Raw genomic sequence first — 23,619 nt, 5'->3', positions numbered from 1 at the left:
GCCAACCAGCAGAGGGCACTATAGCTCAAACAGATAATTTAGTGCAGGGGCCACATTCAGTGTGGGCCGAACCAGTAAAATAACCTATAAACAACAAGAAATTTTCCCCTTTGTTTTACATTCAATAAAGTATCTTTTTTACAAAACATAACTTTTGAATAACCTGAAATTTATTGAGGGAAAAATAATTTCAAAACTATTATGGATCTACAGAGGCAAAAAAGATTTAGTCACATAGGTATAAATATTGTATTTTCACAAACTCATCCGGATTGGACCCTCCGGTCAGACCGGTTCTGGCCCGTGGGCCACACATTTGACACCCCTGGTTTGGTGCATGTGTGCACCGTCTAGTTTTTCGGACATATAAAATGAACAAGACAAGAACTGGGATCAAGTGCAGATATAAATAGAAAATGATATGTCTGGGTCAAAGAAAAATACCTTTTTATACTTATATTACCTTTAATTTCTGCCAAATGAAAAAAGAAATCATGTAAATTACATTTTACACACTGGAGAATAAACTTTCCCTTGCTCTTCTCTCCTGCAGCTCGTATGATAACCATCAGAAAATCCAGTGGAACTGCAGCGACGTCAGACACTGATTTACGCTGCCGAGCCAACAGCCAGGTAGCACACGCACACACACACACAATATAGCAGGAACTCCTCTTGACAGTAACAGTGATAGAGGGTGAGAGTGCAAAGGTCAATCCAAGTGCAGAAGGAAATAGTGGGGGGGTTAGGATAAAGGCACCACTGGGATTCGAACCCAGGATCTCCTGTTTACTAGACAGGCACTTTAACCAACTAAGCCATGGCGCCTTAGGTTTCATGGCACCTTTAAGGATTTAAAACACTGAATAAATTTTTCTTCCACCTTTGCAGACCTTTCTTTCTTTGGTTGTTCTTCCTCAAAACCTAAACAAAATCAAATTTTACTATTTTAAGAAACATAAAAAAAGAGGAAAAACCCCAACACAAACCCTGTCGTTTCTGCAAAGGTGGCTGTCACATTATGGAATAAGTAATGAATAATTTAATAAATCATTCAAATCAATAGGTGTGTGTGTGTGTGTGGTGTGTGTACATGCAGCAGAGCCCCGTGTCCCACTCTGGTGAAATCCGACCTCCGTGCAAACTGATGGACAGAACTCACCACGTCACAGAGAGAGTCACACAGGTGAGTAGTTTATAATTCTAACCACGTTCTTAAACACGTTTTTTGTCTTTTTAAACTGTGAATTACAGTTCATTACCTCTGGGTTTTAAAGCCTGGGTGGGGGCAGTAACTGTGGAGCACTGAACACTAAATTATGAAAATCTTCAGTCAATAAAATATACCATGGATGTTAGTGATGCTCAGAACATTTATTTATTAGTTATTTAGTTCATATTAAAATAACGTTGTTTCACATTGTGCCAACATTTCATAGATATTCCTCTTCTTCTACCGGCTTCTCTCTTTAGGGGTCGCCACATAAATCAATTAGATATTGTTCTTGTTTAACAATAAAAAACGAAAAACTCTAGACACTAGAAACAAGCACTCGACTCTCGTGAGAAGGCGGTTGCACGTCATAGTGCAGCCTAAAAAAAAAGATTATTCTTGGCCATAATAACAAGAACCTAAACAGGACCGACATCTCATGAGAAGTGACTGTACGCATATAAAAGTGCCGATACTCTTGTAAGGTTAAGAAGTGGGCCTTGTTACTTGAGTGTTTTAAATCTTTCTTATTCATTCATTTATTTATTTAGTGAAAGGGACAATGCATATGTAAATCTGCCAGGTTGAAGCCTGAGGCTAATTTCGGGCCTGTATTCCTTTGGGAAATTTACGTTATAAGGGATAAAAATGAAATTACATTGAGGGAAACAAAAACATAGGGACATTTGAGCTCACAATAATACAAAAGTTACATAAAAAAGGAAATGCACATACATACACACATACTCATACATATACAGTAAATACAAATACTTAACAACAGCTGTTAATAAAGTGCCAGTGACATTGGATAACAGTGAAGTGCTAATGTTTAAGACACATTGGCCCTTCATTTAAATGCACAAATCCCCTTACACACATGATTTTGCAAATGCACAGTTTCAGCTGCTTTTTAAATGTAAGCACTCTCTCACTGAACTCACTGAACACTGTGGCACACTGTTCCAAAAAAAGCCCAACCTCTGAATGACACGTGACATTTTGAGAGAACGATGTCCATCTAAAACCTGTTTACGTGGTGTTTCTACTCGGGCTGCAGCTGAGTGGAATATTTATAAACACTTGTCATGTGGCTCACTGTGCATACACGCCATATATCATAAGTGTTAGGGTTTGGTTTGCAGAGATGGGCATAAAAAACAAAACAGAGAGCAGAGGTTGTTTGAAAGAGTTTGACGATGGATGTGCTCCAGCGTTACGGCTGGTTTAAAGGGGCAGCGTCGCCCTCTCTGTGCCGCAGCTATTTCAGTACAGAGGCACCAAGCTTTACGTTCTTGTCAAACGTGATTAATGGGGGGGTCACCCACTGATGACATCACTGATGTCCTGTAATGCTGTGTAAAGACTGAACAGTGGTGTTATTTTGTGTGTGTTTCCCCACTGACTGCTTCTTTTACCTCTAAAACGTTACACTTTTAAATGTTAAACATCCATTGAGAAATAATTAGTTACATCTAGTGGCAAGACTGCAGGTTGTAACAAACACGAGACTCCTCCGTTCACCACTTCCCTTACAAGCAGGAAATTACGGTGGCCTTCGCAAACATGCAGGCTATAGTTCGTCCATTTGGGCTCCTGTAGAAACATGACACCTCCCATAAAGCATGACTCTTGCCCAAAGTTCATCAAAAAATTATTATTTTTCATTACAATAAGGAGCTTTTGCTTTCTCTGACTGGCTTGTCTTTCTCTAAAGCAGGGGTGGGCAATTTATTTTCCCCAAGGGGTCACATGAGAAACAAAAAATATTGTCGAGGGCCGGGCCAAATTTGAATTAATTTTAATTTAATTTGATCTCTTTTATCTAAAAAAAAGCAGTAAGTTGTATTGTTTTGGTGTAAATTGGGCAGCATACAAACACACAATAAACACAATTACTAACCAACTCTATTGAAAATATCAAATTACTACACTATATAATGAATACTATTATACTATGCTACTCTGGTGTAATGCAGTGAATATATTGTCTAACACAACCACAACCCCCCTCACAGAAGATAAGTTCTTGTATTTCTCTTTGTGTTTGGTCACGTAGTAGTGATTCAGATTGTAATCCTTAAACACAGTAGCCAGTGTACCACAAACTAAGCACACAGCTTTACATTTAACGCCTGTAAAGAAAACGCGCCATTTGGAATGAACCTTTCTTTTTTCTTAACACGTCACCTGTCGCTATGCAGACAGACGCAGATACGTGCGTCCATACGTCAGGCTTTTCAAAATAAAAGCAACACAGTTGTATTGCATGCGCAGCATAAATACTTGTTCATCTGTGTATATGACTGACATACCACGGGCCGGACAGGAATGCCCAGAGGGCCGTATGTGGCCCCGCGGGCTGTAAAATAGGTCTGCTCTAAAGTATACAAGGCCTACTGTAATGCTACGAAAACCCAAATCCTATTTTTTAAAGAGATTCAACACCTGTACAAACATACTCATGGGCAGTATACATTTAGACATTTAGGTTCTGCTTTGTCAATCCTTCCTTATTTGTTATTTATATATAATATATGTGTCTTATGAGTCACATAAGAGTCTGTATTCGACTTGGAAGGAAGTCTTGAAGTGTCATATTTTTTACTGTAGACAGCTCTTTGATCCACCTGACTGAAGAGGTCTATCAAACATTGAAGGGACAAGGTCAGCGATAATGATTTCACTGTGGAAACAGTGCAGGTGTGTGTGTGTGTTGACCGCACAGGCTATTGTTAGCTATAATTAGGGGGGGCTCATATGGAAGCTTGAGGCACCGCAGTCGACCTTATCCAAAAATACCTGTTCACTTACACCAAGGGAGTCACTTGACTTTACCATCACTGTCAGTCACACGTAACGCTAAATATAACCACGGTTCTATGACTTGTTTATGGCTCTTATTTGTGAACATTACGGTGTCAAGAATGTAAACATTAAAGGGTCCAGTCTATAAAAATTAGTGACGTCAAACAGAGGACTTGTCTGCCCACCGCCACTTTTTCCTAAGTGCGTTAGTGAACTGCGGCGGCATTAGCATACCAGAAAGGATGTTGACATCAACAAGCACATCGAGCTGTTTATCAGACGATGAGGTTCTAAAAGGATACAGATGTTTCAATGTTGGTTTATGCTTCAGGTTTAAGTGGGTGGAGACATTCTTCCTTTGTGGAGTAAGTTTCCACTTCAAAATGTGAAATACGCACTCTGGCAGGTTCGGGCTGCTGTAGGAACACGGCGGCACAGGATGGCAGATTTGACAGACAGATACAGAAGTCACGGGATGGTACATATTGCGATACAAAATCAAAACACCACATCATACACATAATTTATTCTGATATAAACTGTTAATCTCAAGACTACAGTCACAGCATTTGCTGCTGTTAACTGGCAATACCATAACCATACCAAAAATTGGCACTGCGGTGTTACCAAACATCTGCAGAAAAAGTGGTTTAGCTTCCCAAGAACATTCATGCTGACATGGTTGCTACATAAGGGGACAATGCTCCAGCTTTACCAACTGTGCAATAGTGAGTAGGTGAATTCAAGAAGGGTAGGAAGAGCCTTGAAGATGACCCAAGGTCCGGATGTCCTGCCACAGCCACCACCCAAGAAAACATTAGTCCTTTCTCAATACTCAAGTACGCAAGTATGTACTTGCGTACTTGGGAAATACGTACTTCAAAAGTACGACTGGAGTACATACTCGTCAAGTATGGGGGTACACAAGTATGATCTCTTCAATTGGAACAGCAGCTACTTCCTACTGTTTGAATGGCGGGTGGCGCCAAGTGCTTAAGCCTGATTACCGCCACCTACAGTGTTGATAAATGAACATATGAAATACTTTTAATAAATGCATATATATTGTTATTATTTTCACATTTAAAAAAAAATGTAACTCAATTTATTAATTTATTTTTATTAAAGTGTACAGTACCATGTGGAAAATAAATATATTACAGCAGTGCAGAGTAGTATATAAGATCGCTGTGTGCACAGTTGCATTCAGGAACGCGCCCTGCCTGTCTCCCTAGCTCTGGAGACAGGCAGGTTCAATGATACCCACAGGAAGAAAGGCTCTGTTTGATGTGTGACCTGGGTGTGATTGAGAATGAAATTCAAATGTTTTATTGCCCAGTTTATGATGATTTGAGGGATGTATTTTTTTACTAAAATGTCTTCCATTTATGCTAATTTCTTTTGGTTAGAAGAATATGAAAAACTTCAGTTGTGCTTTAAAAAGGGAACCTTTTTTTTAGCAATTTTTTTGGTAAAGCCTGGGAAACAGTCTGGGAAGTTTTCAGCCCACCCACAGAGTATATGTTATATACACCATATAACATCGGTCACATATTTTCCACCAAATAACCCTCTTAAATGTTACACACAGGACCCGTAGGCTAGATATGATGTGTACAAAATGATTTATCAGTGCTGCAGTCTATCAAAAATCTATCAGATGAGTAAGAGAGAGAGAGTAAGATCTATGAAGCTGCATCCACTGTAAAGGCTGCTGCCAGTATATGTCAGATAATAGCACCTTGAGACCTTGAGGCAGCATTTTTCACATCCATCGCCAAAAACAGCCTTCGGATAATGTCTTGTGCTTCAGTGGGAGCAGGAGGGAAAAAACTCACTTCACTTTAGTGGATGTTTTTCGGGCAAACAAATGTCCTTGTTTTGACAAAAACAGCATCTACTGTAGTTGCACGTAAACAAGAAAGTGGAAAACAAAGGGAATTTAGAAGATGGTACAGCGGTGTGGCAGAGTGCTTATTTGTAGAGAGGTCAGGACCTTCAGTCAGAGACGAGAATGAGAGTGAAATAGGAGAACAAGATGTTGAGTAAAATGGGATTGCAGCACATATATTGGAGAAATTTATATGTATTGTATTGTACCACTGCACTCCATTTACATCTGAACTTGAAACTGGGAGTGACGTCACCCCCAAGATCACTAGACATTATTAGTCATTGTCAGTCAATGATAACACGCTACATGTTTTTTTGTTTTTTGCTCATACAAACAGCGTAACAATTTCTCTACAGTTATAGATTAAACAGAATTACGTTTACGGCTGATTTATTCTAAAACCCCCCAGGATGTCCATATAAGGAGGTGTGTATTATTCCTGTAGAACTAAGGGTTAAAGATCCAGTGTGTATGAATTTGTGATTGGTGAGATTGCAGATTGTAACGAACAGAGGACTCCTCGGCTCACCCCTCCCTCCCCCAGGCTCTGAAATACAATGAAGTACAAAGTGCATTCATCAAGTGAACGGACTATTTCTTGAACTGTTACCATTCAACAGTCTGATGGCCTCTGGAATAAACCAGACCTTCTTCCTACTGGGAGCTATTACCAATAATACCATTATTGCTCTGAGAGCAAAAACATATCTGATTTATCCTCTTGTTGTTGAAGAAAGATCTGAAGTTGTGTTTACAGCAGCAGTGTACCTGCCCTTTGTCTCAGAGTGCAAATACATCACTGTACATGACCGAGAGGAGAGAAGGAGGGGGTGAGAGGCAGAGGGGAGAAAATAACCAGCAGAGAGAGAGAGACGGTAGGGAGGAGGGAAAGAGAGGAGGGGGCTGAGAAGCAGAATGGTTTGGTGTGTGTGGTGAAAGTGCAGAGGAGAAGCAGTGCTAAAGCTCACCCTCACTGATCGAGATCAAGGATGGAGAGATGGTGGGAAAAAGAGGAGATGTTTTCTCTCTACAGGTCGTAGAACGGGCTCAGTCATCCTAGAGAAGAACAGATGGAAAAAAAAAATGCAACTTGGACACAAGACATGTGTCTTAACTGTAGCAGCTGAAAGGGTGAAACCCTGAAAGTTCTTCTCTGATGAATCAGCTACTGAGGACTAATGCTGTGGACACACTGATCAGTCTGTCGTCTTCTATGTACGTTTACTCTTGAATTTTGAACCAGAAAGTGAGATGATGCTACAACTATAGACTCTGAATTATCATAGGAAGACTTGAAATCTGTCTGGTTTTTGTCCAACTATCACAAACAAGTGAGGATTTTTGACTGGTGGACTTTTTTCCGAAGTGAAGAAGCCTCTTGGATGAAACATCTTAAAAGCCTGAATAATTCCTGAAGACAGCACAGTCTTTGGAAAAGGATTTAATTTGTTTCTTATCCAAATTAAAATGAATTGAAAGAATTTAAATTTAGCTGACCCTGCTTCTGTTCCTGGCAGCAAGGAAGTGAGGAACACAAGAGGAGTGTCAAGATCTTCGATTTCAACGTGGAAAGACACCTTATAAAAGAGGGGACAGGAAATTGAGATGTAGACAAAGTGGAAAAAGCAAGAGTTAGTTACAGAGGAAAGAAGAAGAGCAAGGAAAAAAAGGAAACCCCAAAGGACGAAGACAAAACTCAAAAAAACATCACATTGTCTGAGACTTACGGAGAAAAAGAAGAGAGCTAAAGAGTTCTCAGACTGAAGGAGAAGAAGGAGTAACCATGTCCTTGGTGAGTGACAGTAGTGTGTCTCAGGACGTCTTGTCCGGTGTGGGAGGTGAACATGGAAACCCAAGACCCAAGAGAGCCGTACGCATCTCATCTATAGTAGCGCATGAGGTGAGTAGAACCTTATGTGTGTGTGTACTTGTATTTGTTACCTTTACCTTTTCTGTCATAAACACCAACCTTGTCAGGACCATGAAAGCCATGGAAACCTGGCCCTAATGAGGCAGAATCTAATTTTTAAAGGGAATGGTTAAGTTTAGGGCCAATATTTGACTTATGGTTATGTTAAGGTTAGGGTTATCCATTAACTGGTTGCGGTTCCTCATAGTGCATCAACTCACAACAGGAATGGTGCTATGGCACTGTGGAACCTTTGGGTGCCAGGTCGACACAATGACGACACAAAACAACTACAAAATTCTACTTCACGGCATGCGCCCCTACCCCCACTCTGACAAGATAAAACAAACAAGGCGACAAAAGAATCAGATTGATCCTTCAAAAACTGTAGATAGGAAGTTGCTAACAGAAGGAAGAAATTACAGAAAAACCCACACTGATGAAAACAGAACCCTCTTGGTGCAGGTAATCGGCCGATGGTCTGGCAAGCTCAGATGTAGACTGTTCCACAGCTTCAGAACAGCCACAGAAAATACTCTTGACTCTTAATTTTAAAAGCTTTAGAGTCATTGTGATGGTCTTGGTGCAGAGAGATTGGGGGCTGGCTCCACTGGCTGGCTGCTACTGTAAACAGGAATTGCTTCACGGCAGCCAGGTATCGGCTATAAGATCAAGGCAGCGATAGTGTTATTTTAGACATTCATCATGGCAGAGCCGGCAAAATAGAAGCAGAGACAACTTTTTTCGAACAGCGAAAATTGAAAAACGGATGCTGACTGGTATGGACATGGCTCCATGGCTTGTGTTCGCTGGCTGTGTTGAAAACAAATATACATGGTCGGGAGAGGGGGAGAGAGGGGTCAAGCGTCAGTGGTGAGATTTTACGGCAGTGAGGATGAAGAGGTAGACGATGGCTGGATGGATGTTGACGATGGTATTGTAAAAAAAATAAATATGTACTCTAAAAAGAAAGTTCTGTTTTAATCATGATGGTTGGTTGGTTGGTTTGTCCAAGAGTAGTTGGTCAAAGACTGCTACAGCAAACCCTAATCCAAAGACACCCGACAGACGGCTGGCCAGTGGTGCCATCTTGGTTACAGTAAGTGCTGTTCAAAGTGACACTTGCAGCTTGAAACATGAAATTTCATGCATCCATCAAGGTTCTCAGTCACATCCTTGACCGTCCTTCACTGCTTTGCCCTGGTTACTGCTGCTGTGGAGCTGTGGATCCCAGAGGAGTTTAAATCGGCTGCTGATTAATTATACCACTCCTTCCCGAGGGTCTCAGTGTGTGTGTGTGTGTGTGTGTGTGTGTGCGTGCACATGTACACGTGTGTTTGTGTTTAGGTTGTATATCATGACCCACTTTCATGTCAGTGGCATGGTGTTGTTGTCAGCAGGTCACACCAATAAATGGAGTTACAGTAATATGTGTGCATGTGTGTACATACTGTAACGATTATGTAACATTTTTCTTAGTCATTTTATTAAATTATGATTTATCTACCTTTACATTCAACATTCTATTATAAATCGGTTGTTATATTTAAGCAAATTTTACTTCAACAGTTTTCTGTTCTTTTGTCCTATTACATTTACTGTACATTACAGAACAGTAACAACATGGTAATAGTATGGCAGTAAGTTAGTACAATGGTGATAATGCATTTTCCAGCCTCATATTATTAAATGTAACAGTGTATTGATAACTAGATAATGTTACAGTAATATGTTATTTCCAAATTAGTATCCAGGTCATAGCTTTGCTATCAACAACCATTGCATAAATGCATGGTTCAGCACAGAAGAGCCAGCTCATCTGGACAGGACTCAGCTGTCCATCTACATCTGAGGGACAAGGGACACTTTTGACGATGAAAATTTGTGCCATTTCGAAATAAAAATGTTTTGATATTTAATAATCAAAATGACACACTGGGTTTACTTGGAGGAGGACGAGGTCATAGGCCAGCAATAACTCAATAGTAAGTGGTAGGCCACTTGAAATCAACTGTGAGTTTGAGATCTCTGACCTACAATGCTCTGCTGAGCTCTTTTTCAAAAAGGATCCACAAACAGAACGGGAAAGGTCAAGTCACACAATAACAGACTCTGTCTCTCAGGTGACCCTAATTACCCTCTTTCACACCTAGACTCGGGTGAAACAAACAACCTGAAACTGGGTCAGAGAGGTCAAACAACCTGCATTGTTTATCTTAACAACTCTCTAGACAGGTTTCCAGCCTTCAGAGGATAAATATATTTTTCCACCAGTTAGTCACAACTGAAGAAGCCTGAATGTGGATGAGAGGTGAAACATCGTAGCAGTAACTCAAGCAGGTCTAGTTTCTCACAGCTAACACCTGAAGATGAATAGAACCTGGATGACTGAGAACCTTCACAGACATAACACAAAGAGTCATTGATCATACCATAAAGCTTGATACTTCCAACAGGCAGAAACTTGAATAGACCTGAAGGGGGATTTTAACCAACCCCTGCACACACTGGAAGATATATAACAAGAAGCATGATGGGAAGAAGGGAAGACACAACTGCTTTTGTATCCTTTACTGCCTTGTGTGTCCACTTTAAATAATAATTAGCTTGAATGAATGGGCTAACATATCACGCTCTCTCTCTGTGTCCTCAAGGTTCTGTCCCTTGGGGCTGATGTGTTACCAGAGTACAAGCTACAGACCCCCAGGATCCACAAGTGGACCATCCTTCACTACAGTCCGTTCAAAGCTGTGTGGGACTGGGTGATTCTCCTCCTAGTGATTTATACGGCAATTTTCACCCCGTACTCTGCGACATTTCTGCTGAGGTTGGTAAGAAATTCACCAAACACTGATGTTCACCTGACCCCCAGGAGTTAATTATGGAGATGTAGGGTTTCGCCTGCTGTCCTGGAAATTGCTGCCAGAATCAATTGTCTAGGTTGCATTTGGACACTTATTTAAACAACATGAACTTTTGCTGGCAAAGGTTTGTCCCAGTCCAGGGGCTACCTCCTTTGGACACTGCATTTATTGGGTGTCCCATTTTTAAGGCTCCTTCACATGTGATCAAGAATGTTTCCTTCCATCTCCAAGCAACAAAGAATCCAGTAGATAGATAGATACTTTATTCATCTCACAGAGAAAATCACAGTTCAGCAGCTCAAAGAATATGTTACAAAATAGAAACATAAGAGGCATGCAAAGTACAGTCTAAATATAAAATGAAATATAAAAAAGACGTTGAAAAAGAAATGAATTATAAATCAGAAAGTTCCGTCATTACAGTGCAAAAGTGAGTGTGTGCATGCACATGTACATGTGTGCTGTGTGTATGTGTCATGTATGATGCAGGTTGAAGAGTCTAATGGCATGGGGGAGGAATGATCTCCTCAGTCTGTCTGTGGAGCAGGACATTGACAGCATTCTGTCACTGAAGCTGCTCCTCTGTCTGTGTATGGTAAGCCGCTCCTCTGTCTGTGTATGGTAAACAGTAGTTGGATCCTTCTCTGGCTAACCCTTCCTGTGATTCAAATTGCACCCAGCCAGCATGTCCATGTGGGCCCCATAAGGGTCATAGTTGGGCTGCAGTATGGGTCCGAAGTGGGTTTGGTCATGGTTTCCATGGACTTAAGAAAAAACATACAAACTCCATGCAGAAAGGCCCCTGTTCTCCGACCGGGTCTTTATCCCGGGTCTTTTTGCTGCAAAGGCAAGAGTGCTAACCACTACACCAACCATGTGGCACATCCTTCACTTTCTCCTAATTCATAAATTCAACATGACTGTGTTTTCCTTCAGTTCTCAGGAAGAGGCAGCCTTGCAGACCTGCGGTTACTCCTGTTCCCCCCTCAACGTGGTGGATCTTCTCGTGGACATCATGTTCATTGTTGACATTGTCATCAACTTCAGGACCACATATGTTAACTCCAATGATGAGGTGAACTGACCCCGGATTACTGATTGTATGGTCATTTAGTAAAGGTTTTGAACCTGGTGTGATACTTGCTGCTGTAGCTTCTTGCGTCATGTCTCTGCAGGTGGTGAGTCAGTCTTCTCGGATTGCTGTCCACTACTTTAAAGGCTGGTTCCTCATCGACATGGTGGCGGCCATTCCCTTTGACCTCCTCATCTACCGCTCAGGGGGGGAGGTTGCGAGGGGTGGCGGAGAGGGCGAGGTAGAGGAGAGGAAGGAAAGAAAAAGAAGATTTTTTTTATTTTATTCTTTTTCTTTTTTTACCAACATTTCACTTATAAAATACATCCGTTTTTTCTCCTCCCGATAACAGACCACCACCCTGATTGGTTTGCTGAAGACGGCTCGGTTACTGCGGTTGGTTCGTGTAGCAAGGAAGTTGGATCGTTACTCCGAGTACGGTGCAGCTGTTCTCTTCCTCCTCATGTGCACCTTTGCCCTCATCGCTCACTGGCTGGCCTGCATCTGGTACTTTCCAATGGAATATTTCTCTGATACAAAAATAAAAAACAAAATTGTTCTTTTTCAAATGACAAAATGAGTGCAAGTTTGTCTTTTCACCACAGGTATGCCATTGGTAACGCGGAACGGTCAACCTCAGCTGGTGTCGGATGGTTGGACACTCTGGGCGAACAGCTGGGGAGGCCATACAATGCCTCCATTGCGGCTTCGGGTCCTTCCATCAGAGATAAATATGTCACAGCTCTGTACTTCACCTTCAGTAGTCTGACCAGTGTGGGCTTTGGGAACGTCTCCCCGAACACCAACTATGAGAAGATTTTCTCCATCTGTGTCATGCTCATTGGTGGTGAGTGACCTCTATTCCATGTACATATCTGTGGGGTTTTATTAGTCAGAGAGCAAGTTTGTATAGCCTGTTTCTGTCTCCTTTGCAGCTTTGATGTACGCCAGTATTTTTGGTAATGTGTCCGCCATTATCTTGCGGCTGTACTCTGGTACGGCGCGCTACCACACGCAGATGATGAGAGTCCGTGAGTTCATCCGCTTCCACCAGATTCCTAACCCTCTGAGACAGCGGCTGGAGGAATACTTCCAACACGCCTGGTCATACACCAATGGCATTGATATGAACGCTGTGAGTAGTCAAAGTCTAAGTCAGATTTATTGTGAATTTCTCCACATATACTACGCAGAGGAATTGAAAGTACGTTTATCGCTATCCCACAACATACCCACAACAAATAAGACATCACCTAACATTGCTTATAAAAATAAAGTGCATACTAAATAAGAACAATTCTCTAGCTCTAAACAAGCTCACAGGACAAAGGAACACAGAACAAAACAAGAGAAAACACAGGGATGTTACAGACAGCAAAGTCCTAATATCTATTGTGACAGTACAAAACGATGTGCAAAAAGTTACTGTGCAGAGATGTTTGTCATAGAGCAGAGAGAAGTTATAAAAACAGTAGCAACTTCAGAGACATGTTATAGAATAAAAAAAATAAAAAATAAAATAGCAGCAGCTAAAGAGGCTATAGTTTTCAAAACATTTCAAATAGGAGTGCAAAAAGAAGTGTGCAAGAGATGTGATGTAGTAGTGCAAGAAAGAAAAACTGTCTACACAGTAGCAGCAACTTCAGAGACCAGAGTTTTTGGGGTGGCAGAGAGGGGTGGATGGGAGAGAGGGGAGAGAGTTCAGCTTCCTTATGGCCTGGAGAATGAAGTTCTGCAAGTCTGGTGGAGCGGGCACGGATGCTTCTGTATCTCCTACCAGAGGGCAGGAGGCAGAAGAGATTGTGTGCAGGGTGGCTGACGTTGTGCACAATTGTGGTTGCTTTTCATGTGAGGCGGGTATTGTAGGTGTCTTGCAGGGAGGGGAGTAATGCACCAATGATCTTCCCAGCTGTGTTCACCATGCGCTGCTGGGTTTTTCTGTTGTAGTCAGTGCAGCTCCCACCCCACACAGTGATGCAGCTGGTGAGGATGCTCTCAATGGCGCCTCTGTAGAATGTGCTCATGCTGGGTGAGGGGGCTCTTGCTTACTTGTGTTTTCGGAGAAAGTAGAGGCGCTGCTGTGCCTTCTTTGCCAGTGAAATGATGTTGGTGGTCCAGGAGAGGTCCTCGCTGATGTGCACCCCCAGGAATTTTGTGCTGCTCACTCTCCCCACAGCAGCATCATTGATGGTCAGTGGTGGGTGTTGGGTGTGACCTCTTCGGAAGTCAACGACGATCTCCTTTGTCTTACTAACATTCAGCAGGAGTTTGTTGTCCCTGCACCATGTGGTCAAAAGGTCAACCTCTTTCCTGTAGTTGGTCTCATCATTCTTGGTGATGAGATCTACCAGGGTTGTGTCATCTGCAAACTTCAAACTTGCTGTTTGAGATGTTGTTCCCAACTTGTACCGCTTGTGGCCTCTCTGTGAGGAAGTCCAGCAGCCAGTTGCATAGTGAGGTGTTGAGCCCCAGCTGGTCTAGTTTGTAGATGAGTTGAATGCTGAACTGAAGTCTATGAAAAGCATTCTCACATATGAGTCTTGGGCCACACGTTGGTATAGTGGTTAGCGCTCTTGCCTTGCAGCGAGCAGACCTGGAACAAGGGCCTTTCTGCATGGAGTTTGCATGTTCTCCCCATGTGTGCGTGGGTTTTCTCCGGGTTCTCCGGCTTCCTCCCACAGTCCAAAAACATGCAATGTGGGGATTAGGTAAATTGGACACCCTAAATTGACCATAGGTGTGAGTGTGAGAGTGAATGGTTGTTTGTCTCTATGTGTGTGTGTGGCCCTGCAATGGACTGGCGAACTGTCCTCCTCTGCACAGTCCCTCAGCACATGACCAGGAATGTTGTCTGGACCTGCCTTTCGGGTGTTGATAGTGGAGAGTGTCCTCTTCACGCTGGCAGTAGACAGGCACAGAGCCTGATCGTGGGGGGGTGGTGGCATCTTCTGTGGACGTGTGTTTTTTTGTGTTTCAAAACGTGCAAAGAAGCTGTTAAGATCGTTAAGCAGAGAGGTGTTGCTGTCACAGGTCCGAGGTGCTGGTTTATAGTCTGTGATAGCCTGAATGCCCTGCCACAGACTCTGTGTGTCTCTGCTGTCCTTAAAATGGCAGGTTGCCTTGTGTATGTATTCCTGTTTTGCCTTCCTGATCCCGTGGGACAGGTAGGCTCTTGCCGTTCTCAGACTGGCTTCATCCCCAGTTCTAAAGGCTTTGTTCCTCTCCCTCAGCAGCCGATGGACATCGCTAGTCAGCCATGGTTTTTGATTAGCCTAGGTGATGATGGTTTTTATGTGTGTCACATCATCAATGCCCTTCCTGATCTGTGTACTCCTCAATGTTTGTGTGATTGTTGTATGTGGCTGCATGTCTGAACCTTTCCCAGTCTGTAGTCTCAAAGCAGTCTTGAAGCACAGAGGAGGCCCCCTCTGGCCACACTCTTACTTGCTTCGGAACTGGTTTGACCACTTTCACTCTTGGTCTGTATGCTGGCATTAGCAGGACAGTGAGGTGGTCAGAGAGTCCAATGTGGGGAGGGGTGGGGCCTTGAATGCCCCTTTGTGTGTTGTGTAGACCAGGTCCAAATTGTTATCTCCTCTTGTTGGGAAATCAACATGCTGGTGAAATTTTGGAAGAGCAGTCGTAAGGTCAGCATGATTAAAATCCCCAGCGAGAATGATGAAACCATCTGGGTGGGCTGATACAGTTCACAAAGTGCAGCATTCCTCTCACTGTTGTTGGAGGTGGGGGGGATATAAACTGCGACCAGAATTATCGCAGTAATTTCCCTCGGCAAATAGAAAGGTCGGCATCTTATGATCATAAACTCTGTCAGTGGTGAGCAGTGTTAACATACCACCACAGTGTCACAACACCACGCTTCATAGATGTAAAGACATACCCCGCCGCCACAAGTCTTTCCTCCATTGACGAGGGCTCTATCCGCTCGGTAGCATGTTAGCTGCTCCAGTTGTACAGCGGAGTCAGGGATGTTGTCATTTAGCCATGTTTCAGTGAAGACAAGCACACAGCAGTTACTCACTTTACACTGCGCTGACCTCAGCAGTCATATATGATCCATTTTATTGTCTAACAAACGCACATTAGCCAGGAGGATGGATGGTATGGCTTGCATTAGCCTCTAGCCTAATCCGGATACCTCCGTGCTTGCCTCTCTTCTGCTTCCTCTCGCACCGCTTGCGCCGCCTCCTTTGCGGGGGAAGAGTGGCAGTCGAGTCTGGTTTTGTTACAGGCTGTCAGAGTATCCCTAGCACCTTGATCGTCACAGTGTCCAAAGTGTTGAATATCATGGTTCTGTCGATGTCTAGCAGAACCTGCCGACTGTAGTACATGTTCCCCGATGTAGACAGATGAGACCAACACAAAAAACTTCCGTACAAACACTTACTAACAGGACAAGACACCACACGGTCGGAATAGGCAGGGGTCGCTGCGTCTTCACGCGCCACCATCATCATCATATTCATATAGTAGGATTTAGGATGAGTCAGAAAGGTCCATAGTAAATAAATAAAAGCAAATAATGGGCACCATTTCTGCCAAAACAACATTTATAATTCTGTTTACACATATACAGCACTAAAGCACATGTCATTCATTGCTAATAAAGCTGATATAACTGTGTCTTTGTCCCCATCTCTTTGTGTAAATATCTCCTCCAGGTTTTGAAAAGTTTTCCAGAGTGTCTCCAGGGAGAAATTTGTCTCCACCTCAACAGGTCACTGCTGCAGAACTGTAAAGCTTTTAAAGGTAACTAATTAATCACTCAATCAATCAAACTTTATTTGAACTGTCAGGTTTACAGCTTAATAAAACTGATAAGCCTTTGGAAATCATAAAATGTCTTTTTTTATCTTATGTGCAAAAATAGTTTATTCACAAGCACAAATTTTAGATATTACTTTTATAATTAGATCATTGGAGGTGGTGGACATGTATGTCTTTCTTTTTATGCCCCCCCCCCTTCCCTTTATGGTATGTTTATTTTCTCTATTGACACTTTTTTTTTACTCACATTTTTTGTTATATTTATGTTCATTGTTTGTTAGAGTGGGGACAGAAATACACGGTATCTCTCAGGTGCGGCATCTAAAAACCAGGATGTATTACTTTTTAAATAAAATGTAGTTATGCATGAATATTATCAGCACAGATTCCCTGGCTCTTGAAGCATTTGAATAACCTTATGTGTGATGGTGTTTAGGATCTACTAAAGGCTGTTTGAGGGCCCTTGCCATGAGGTTCAAGACCACGCACGCTCCTCCTGGTGACACCCTGGTCCACGCTGGAGACCTGATATCAGATCTGTACTTCATCTCCAGAGGCTGCATCGAGATCCTCAAAGGGAACGTGGTGGTCGCCATACTGGGTAGGTACCAGTGCAAGCTTGGTTTGTAGTAGCCAAAGTGTTTTGAAGTAAAAATGGTGTTTTCTCCTCTAGGTAAGAATGACATCTTTGGAGAACCCGTCAATCTGGATGTTCTGCCAGGAAAGTCCAGTGCTGATGTCAGAGCCTTGACCTACTGTGATCTGCACAAGATACACAGAGAAGATATTCTGGAGGTAACATACATATATCCTTTAAATATGTGTACATGCAACATCTGAATGCTTTATTAGGAACTACTAATAAGCTTGTTTTAGAAAAAAACTACTCTGTTTTTGTTCTCAAACAAGCTTATTACATCCAGGAGAATGGGAATTTAGACGCATATACACTCTTTAAACGTCCAGTATTTAACATTAAGGAGAATTTTTTTGGATAAAAAGTGCAAGCATGTTTGAATAACTGTATAAACTCTTGACTTTATATACTTTAGGCAAGGGTCATTCTCTTTCTGGTATACAAAAACTGCTGTAGTTCCCTGACACACTTGGGAAAGGAGGGGTGAGCGTCAGTCTCACCACTACTGTAATGCTGGACTTGTAATGCCAATGACAAATTTAAAATATGGTCATAACCACTGAAGGATAAATACAAACAAAGTCAAGCCGACTCATGGTCCCTTATTATATACTGAGACTTGTTGGCCAGATGGTCCCAATCTACGACATCCACCAACATGTAATGTAATGTAATGTAACTCGATTGTCAAATTATGGAAATTTCAGAATCCAGGTTTATTTTTACTGGATTGATTGATAACTGGTCACTCAACTCACAATCTTATTCTTTGTTTTCAGGTTCTGGAAATGTATCCTGAATTTTGTGAATATTTCTGGTCCAACTTGGAGATAACGGTCAACCTCAGAAATGTATGTTCACTCATTTTAATTAACAATCCTTTTAACACAAACACAAACAAGGCATCAATGGTGGTTGGGTAACTTGCACTGTCCTGGTATTGGTACTGGATAAACTGGTAAGGTGGTATTTCATAAGAAATCGCTGCGAGCAGGGTTCGAACCTGCGCGGGGAGACCCCATTGGATTTCAAATCCAACGCCATAACCACTCGGCCATCACAGCTACACCTCAGTCCTTAAATAGCGATCAAACCGTCTTATTGGGAAAACCCCCAAGTCAGAGTGAGGAAAGAAATATCCAGTACTGGTTAATTTGTCACTTATTACCAGGTGGATGCCAGATTACAGGAAAATCAAATTGGACAGCAAGACAACTCCCCTTTTTTGTTTTTGTTTTTATTAGAGAGACCTTACATACTGTGCCTTTAAGTCCATCCATCTATCCATTAGCAACCGCTTTATAGTTTTATCTCTTAATAACTGCAAAAAATCAGGTTATGCATCCTTTTTTTTTTCACGCCAGTAGTGAACACACAAACTGGGCAGCAATGGAGGTTGGTTACCTCAGCATTCGAAATGGCAACTCCGTGATTTCATGCCCTCTTTCCTTCTTCTTGCCCATGGGCTGCCTCAAAAGGCACCACTGGGAGTTGAACCCAGAATCTCCTATTTACTAGACAAGCACTTTAACCAACTAAGCCATGGCATTGTTAAGATAGAAAATGCTTCTATGGTTTCCAATTCCAATTTTACTACATGTGTTACTGAAGTCACAAAAAGGCAGTAGATAAATTAAATTAGTCTTATAAGTCCCACAGGGGGAAATTCCTTCTCTGCAACCTTCCTAGAATTAGGAGCAGTGGGGATTGGGTATCTTACTTAGGAATATCCCAGCCCTTTTTTGACTTGGTGGGGACTCAAACAGCAACCCTCAAAGTTAAGCCAAGTTCTTCTTTCCACTTGGCCATGGGCTGCCATAATCATAATGATACTGGTGTTCCCTGACTGGGAATCAAACCCAGGCTGCAGCGGTGAGAGCACCGAATCCTAACCACTACAGTAGACCAACAGGGAATCACGACATGTGCAACAAAGATCTGCACCTCGATCAGCAAATAACATTAACTAGATACACCGGTTTATATACTTGACAAAAAGCATGTTGGAGATTCTGGAAAAACTGTTTGAGCAGGCTACGTTTTGAATGCAAAAGTCCAAGCCCCTTTCTTCTTCCCTCTGAAGCTATGCCTCCAGAGCACAGGAACATTAAGTTCCGGATCACCTTTAAGCTTCTCCTCCTTTGCTACAAGTCTCTCCATTCACTTGCTCCACATTATCTGTCCGACCTCCTCCATGTGCACCGTCCCTCCCCGCACCTGCAGGCAAAGCTTTGGCAACAGGGCTTTCAGTGTCGCTGCTCCAGCCGTCCGGAACTCACTCCATCTGGCTATTCACCAGGCATCAACTCTGGGGTCATTTAAATCACTGTTGAAGCCACACTTGTTCCTGCACATTTTTGCCACCTGATTGTTTGTTTGTTAGTGTTTGTGTTTTGGATCTGTCTTTTCTGTTTTCAACTGTACAGAAACCTTGGGTTTCGTAAAAGGCGCTTTATAAATCTAAGTTATTATTATTATTTATTTATTTATTTATTTATTTAACACGCAAGGAACACGGATTCACGAGCACTGCGCAGCATCAGTAACTTCAGACAACGTGATGCCGAAAAACAACAAATACTCTCCAAATATCACAAAGACATAAAGTTAACCCACATAAACAGCGCCACCATGTCATCACTTTGCAGCTCTTTCTGGGCTTTCAGTTGTCGCCAACGTTCAAACGCAGCACTATGTTCACTCTGGTCTTGGATCGCTCTACATCAGCCTTTTTCTTGGCAGGAGCTTTTCTCAAATAACGTCTTTCGTTTGCGACCAACACCTGTTGTTAGCACCTTTTCTGCCATAGCATTGCTGCAACTGTCATGTTGAAATTTTAACAGGCTAGCATAAGCTCTGGCTTTGTCTTCTGAGCATGTGCGATTAATGCAAGAAGAGGGGTACGTGCATGGGGGGAGTGGGGACAGATGGCAGATTGATTGATGCGTCACGGTCCAATTAATTTGTCCAGGCCGTTCAGTATAACTCACTATGTTGCACAGCACCTATCCAACGATTTGATATCAAATCCTGAATGAAATGTTAATTTTTCATCAGTAACGTTTCCTTTTGCTCTTGCTCTCTGTCTGCAGGAGGAAAATGAAGCATGTGTTGTGAGTGGAGAAGACTCGGACTGTGAGGGACTCAGCAGACAGGGGAAACACACAGGTAACCCTTTTTGTTGGTTTGTTTACATTCATAGTATATGTTTGAATGTCTGAAGAATTTGAGTCCATTGACTGTTGTATAAACTGTATTGTTTGAATGAAAATGAAAATAAACCTTGATTAAAATTCACCCGTGGCATGACTGACTGTGTGTGTCAGGTGACTCCATCTCAAAGAGACAGAAAGCTGCCCTCAGATGTCAAAGAAGACACCATAAGTGGGAGATGCACAGTGGTAGAGATGATCATAAACATACACTGTAAGATAAAAACATGTGTTTCAAAAATACTGAAAATCAGCCTCCACTGTACAAAACAAACTGCAAACCGACTGCTCTTGTAGATACGGCCCTGTGTTCTCCAGTGAGGATGAAGTGGAGGATGTAGAGGTGACCAGTCCTGCTCAGACCGCTATCTCCAACATGACCAGGTTCCCCGAGATGAACGTGTTCCCAGGCGTTTCAAGCATCTTTACACTCTGGGGCGCAGACAAGCGAGAGGAGCACATGCACCTGGAGGTGCCGTGCTCACCCTCCCTCCATTACCTGCCCACCTCCTCCCACTGTCCCTCCAGCCTTCCCCCTCCACTCCTTCCTCCTCCTCCGCCTCCTAATGCCATTATCTATGGGAGGCACCGCGTGGAGCTGGAGAAGAAGATGGATGCTCTGCAGCAACAGATAACCAGGTGGGTCCTTCCTGTCTTTGCAAGTAATGGCTGTGACTTTACATGTCCACAGTGTTTGTGTTGATGAGGACAGTTTATGTTTAGATTCAAATACTTACAGGTTTAAACATCTGATTGACACTGGATTCTGCAAGTCATAACCATCATATGTGTGGTCTCCCAGGTTGGAGTCCTGTTTTTCAGAAGACCTCAGGACCATCATGCAGCTCCTGCAGAAGCAGACAACAGCGATCCCACCTTCCTATAGCACGTTGACATCCACACCATACGTGCCGCCTTCCCCTGTCCTGTCCCCCACTGTTGTTCCTCCACCTGTCTCAAAAGACAAGCCTCCGTCCACCAACCCCCAGCAGTCAAACGAAAACCAGGAACAATTGCAGCCAGACCTCCCAGAGTCTAACTCAGTCAACTGTGTTCCTTCAGTATTCGGTCTCATGGCCTCACCCACTACCATCCATGCCTCATCCTTTCACAAGTCTTCCTACTAGCCCCCCCCCCCCATATTATTGGAGTGCCTGAGTCTGAGGTGAATATGTAGAGTTTGAATCCATGTTTTTGTTGGAATTGTGAGCAAACTAAATGACAAAAGAGCAAATAAACCGTAAAAGAATCCTGTTTACACCGGTAATCACATGCTCGGTGTACCTGAATAGAATAGTGACAGTGGTTCAGTGGTATCTATCAACTTTGAGGATTTGATTTCCCCGTTACGCTAGCTTGTCTACATGCCAATGTGCCTGATGGCTGTTGGTATGAAGATAAATAAAGACCATTTACCATATACATTTCAGGTATGCTAGTATGGACACAGATTACCTCTGATATGAAGCTATAACACTTAATCTGCATGCAGTTCTTTTTCAAATGAAAACCTTTTGGTATGGATGGTTCATCATCCTGGTCCTGGGTTACTGAGCACCTGACCTTCCCTGCCACAACTTAGTCAGGTCATCATCAGTCTGTGGACCTCGTACACCATCCATCATGTTCCACTGTCTTCCACAGCAGCCATCGATCGCTCAGATGAGTCTGAAGTGGCTCCACCTGCCTGGGCCCAACAGTTTTGCCATTTCCTCTGAACTGAAATGAAATGAACTGAACTGAACTTAACTGAACTAGTGCACTCTGGACACCAACTGTGAAAAAGCACATCTTAAGCTTGACTGAAAATAAACACAATCCCAGCACTTAAGAATTGAATGTAAACAATTCAATTCTGACATTTTCTTTGGGATTCTGAGGTTAAAATCAAGTCACACGGCCCTAATCCTCTTCTGTGATAAGATGTACTCAGATGTTATAAATCTAGAGATAAACTTGAATGCATGCAACATCAATGAAAATTGTGCAATGGATATTTGCTCAGTGTTTACAGTCTGATTATGTCTTTGTAATAATCTCTTTGTGCTTTTAGGACATTTAAACGTAGCCTACTACTTACAGTACGGTCCTCTGATACAGTGTGTCCTGAACTTTCTGTATGGGCGACCCACTTTAAGAAGATGGCAAACTATTGTGACCCATAACAAAATATCAGTTGTGCCAACAGCAAATTTGACCCAAGACCTAACACCATTTTGTATCAGTAAACAAACGTTTAGTAAAGTTTAGTTAATTTAAACATTTGCACATAAATCTTAAGTAAAAGGTTGGGCAAACTTTGTTGTGACCAGAAAAAATCTCCCATGAAGCACATGCTGACAGACAGCAGGATATTAACAATTAGATTTCCTACTCATTGTGTATCTAATGCGCTGGTACATCTTCAGCTGGCGAGAAAATCATACAATGTGTTGATTTAAAAAAAAAAAAATCTAGTAGAAAGATAGAAATTAAAGTGATAATCTGAGATTAAATTGTATTGACGCCAGAAATCGTGTGCTCATCCTCCTTGTTGTGGTGACTCAATTTGTGTAAAGATGATGGAGAATGGGTCAAAGACAAACCTGCACGGAGACGCTCTGAAAGATGGATGAGTGACTATTTTATAATCATGTTTACGTGGATATGTGTAATTAGGTTTATTATGTTCGATGGAAATTTATCTGATGCTGAAAAGGAGGAAGTGGATTTAATCTGATCAAAAGTGATCTGGAATCTTTCACAATTAGTAATGTGATAGTTCGACATTATGTTCTATTAGTCCTACAAGAGGGTAATTCTCAGTGTCACAGCAAGGAAATAAATAGTAAATGTCAGAATTTAACTGATAACAGATGATTATTTCTTTCTTTCTATTTTTTGCATGTGGCTGTTTTGGTACATGAGTAAACAATGATGTTAAGTCCTGATGTTAAGACTTGCCTTGACGTGATTTTGTCTTGTATATTTACCAACACCGTGTTGCTTTGCCTTGTTGATATTCATGTGTGAAACCTAAAGCTGGGGACACACTACACAATTTGTACTTACACTGACTGGTTTCAGCAGGTTTTTATGACAATTGAAAGACTCAGGGTCACACATTTAACAGCCAAAGCCAACTGGGCACATCAAACTCTCACTAGAGCAACAGTTTTGATATTCCCACTACTTACTGTTGTCTTTTGACACTATTTCCTGTGTCCCACCTTCTATTTTTCA

General features: G+C 42.2%; 1 protein-coding gene and 2 non-coding genes across 3 annotated transcripts in view; 1 reads left to right on the top strand and 2 right to left on the bottom strand.

Moving 5' to 3' along the window:
* LOC131470390 (potassium voltage-gated channel subfamily H member 6-like) overlaps positions 1-23,242 on the top strand; it is a 31,298-nt gene extending 8,056 nt beyond the window's left edge. Inside the window, exons 6-21 of the mRNA XM_058646179.1 lie at positions 554-633; positions 1,100-1,186; positions 10,479-10,651; positions 11,625-11,763; positions 11,864-12,001; positions 12,113-12,267; positions 12,366-12,607; positions 12,696-12,895; positions 16,443-16,530; positions 16,985-17,149; positions 17,222-17,343; positions 17,965-18,036; positions 20,278-20,353; positions 20,512-20,611; positions 20,695-21,036; positions 21,200-23,242. Of these exons, the coding sequence (XP_058502162.1) occupies positions 554-633; positions 1,100-1,186; positions 10,479-10,651; positions 11,625-11,763; positions 11,864-12,001; positions 12,113-12,267; positions 12,366-12,607; positions 12,696-12,895; positions 16,443-16,530; positions 16,985-17,149; positions 17,222-17,343; positions 17,965-18,036; positions 20,278-20,353; positions 20,512-20,611; positions 20,695-21,036; positions 21,200-21,524 (2,504 nt within the window). The 3' untranslated portion in view covers positions 21,525-23,242. The remainder of the gene's footprint in view (positions 1-553; positions 634-1,099; positions 1,187-10,478; positions 10,652-11,624; positions 11,764-11,863; positions 12,002-12,112; positions 12,268-12,365; positions 12,608-12,695; positions 12,896-16,442; positions 16,531-16,984; positions 17,150-17,221; positions 17,344-17,964; positions 18,037-20,277; positions 20,354-20,511; positions 20,612-20,694; positions 21,037-21,199) is intronic.
* Positions 755-828, bottom strand: trnat-agu (transfer RNA threonine (anticodon AGU)). Its single transcript has one exon. It is a non-coding gene; the product is annotated as a tRNA-Thr (tRNA).
* trnas-uga (transfer RNA serine (anticodon UGA)) lies at positions 18,168-18,249 on the bottom strand. Its single transcript has one exon. It is a non-coding gene; the product is annotated as a tRNA-Ser (tRNA).
* Positions 23,243-23,619: the final 377 nt, after the last annotated feature.

This window comes from Solea solea, chromosome 1 (genome assembly GCF_958295425.1).
Source record: "Solea solea chromosome 1, fSolSol10.1, whole genome shotgun sequence".
NCBI lineage: Eukaryota > Metazoa > Chordata > Actinopteri > Pleuronectiformes > Soleidae > Solea > Solea solea.
Note: the sequence above shows the minus strand (reverse complement) of the source record. Positions and strands in the feature narration are given on the sequence as shown.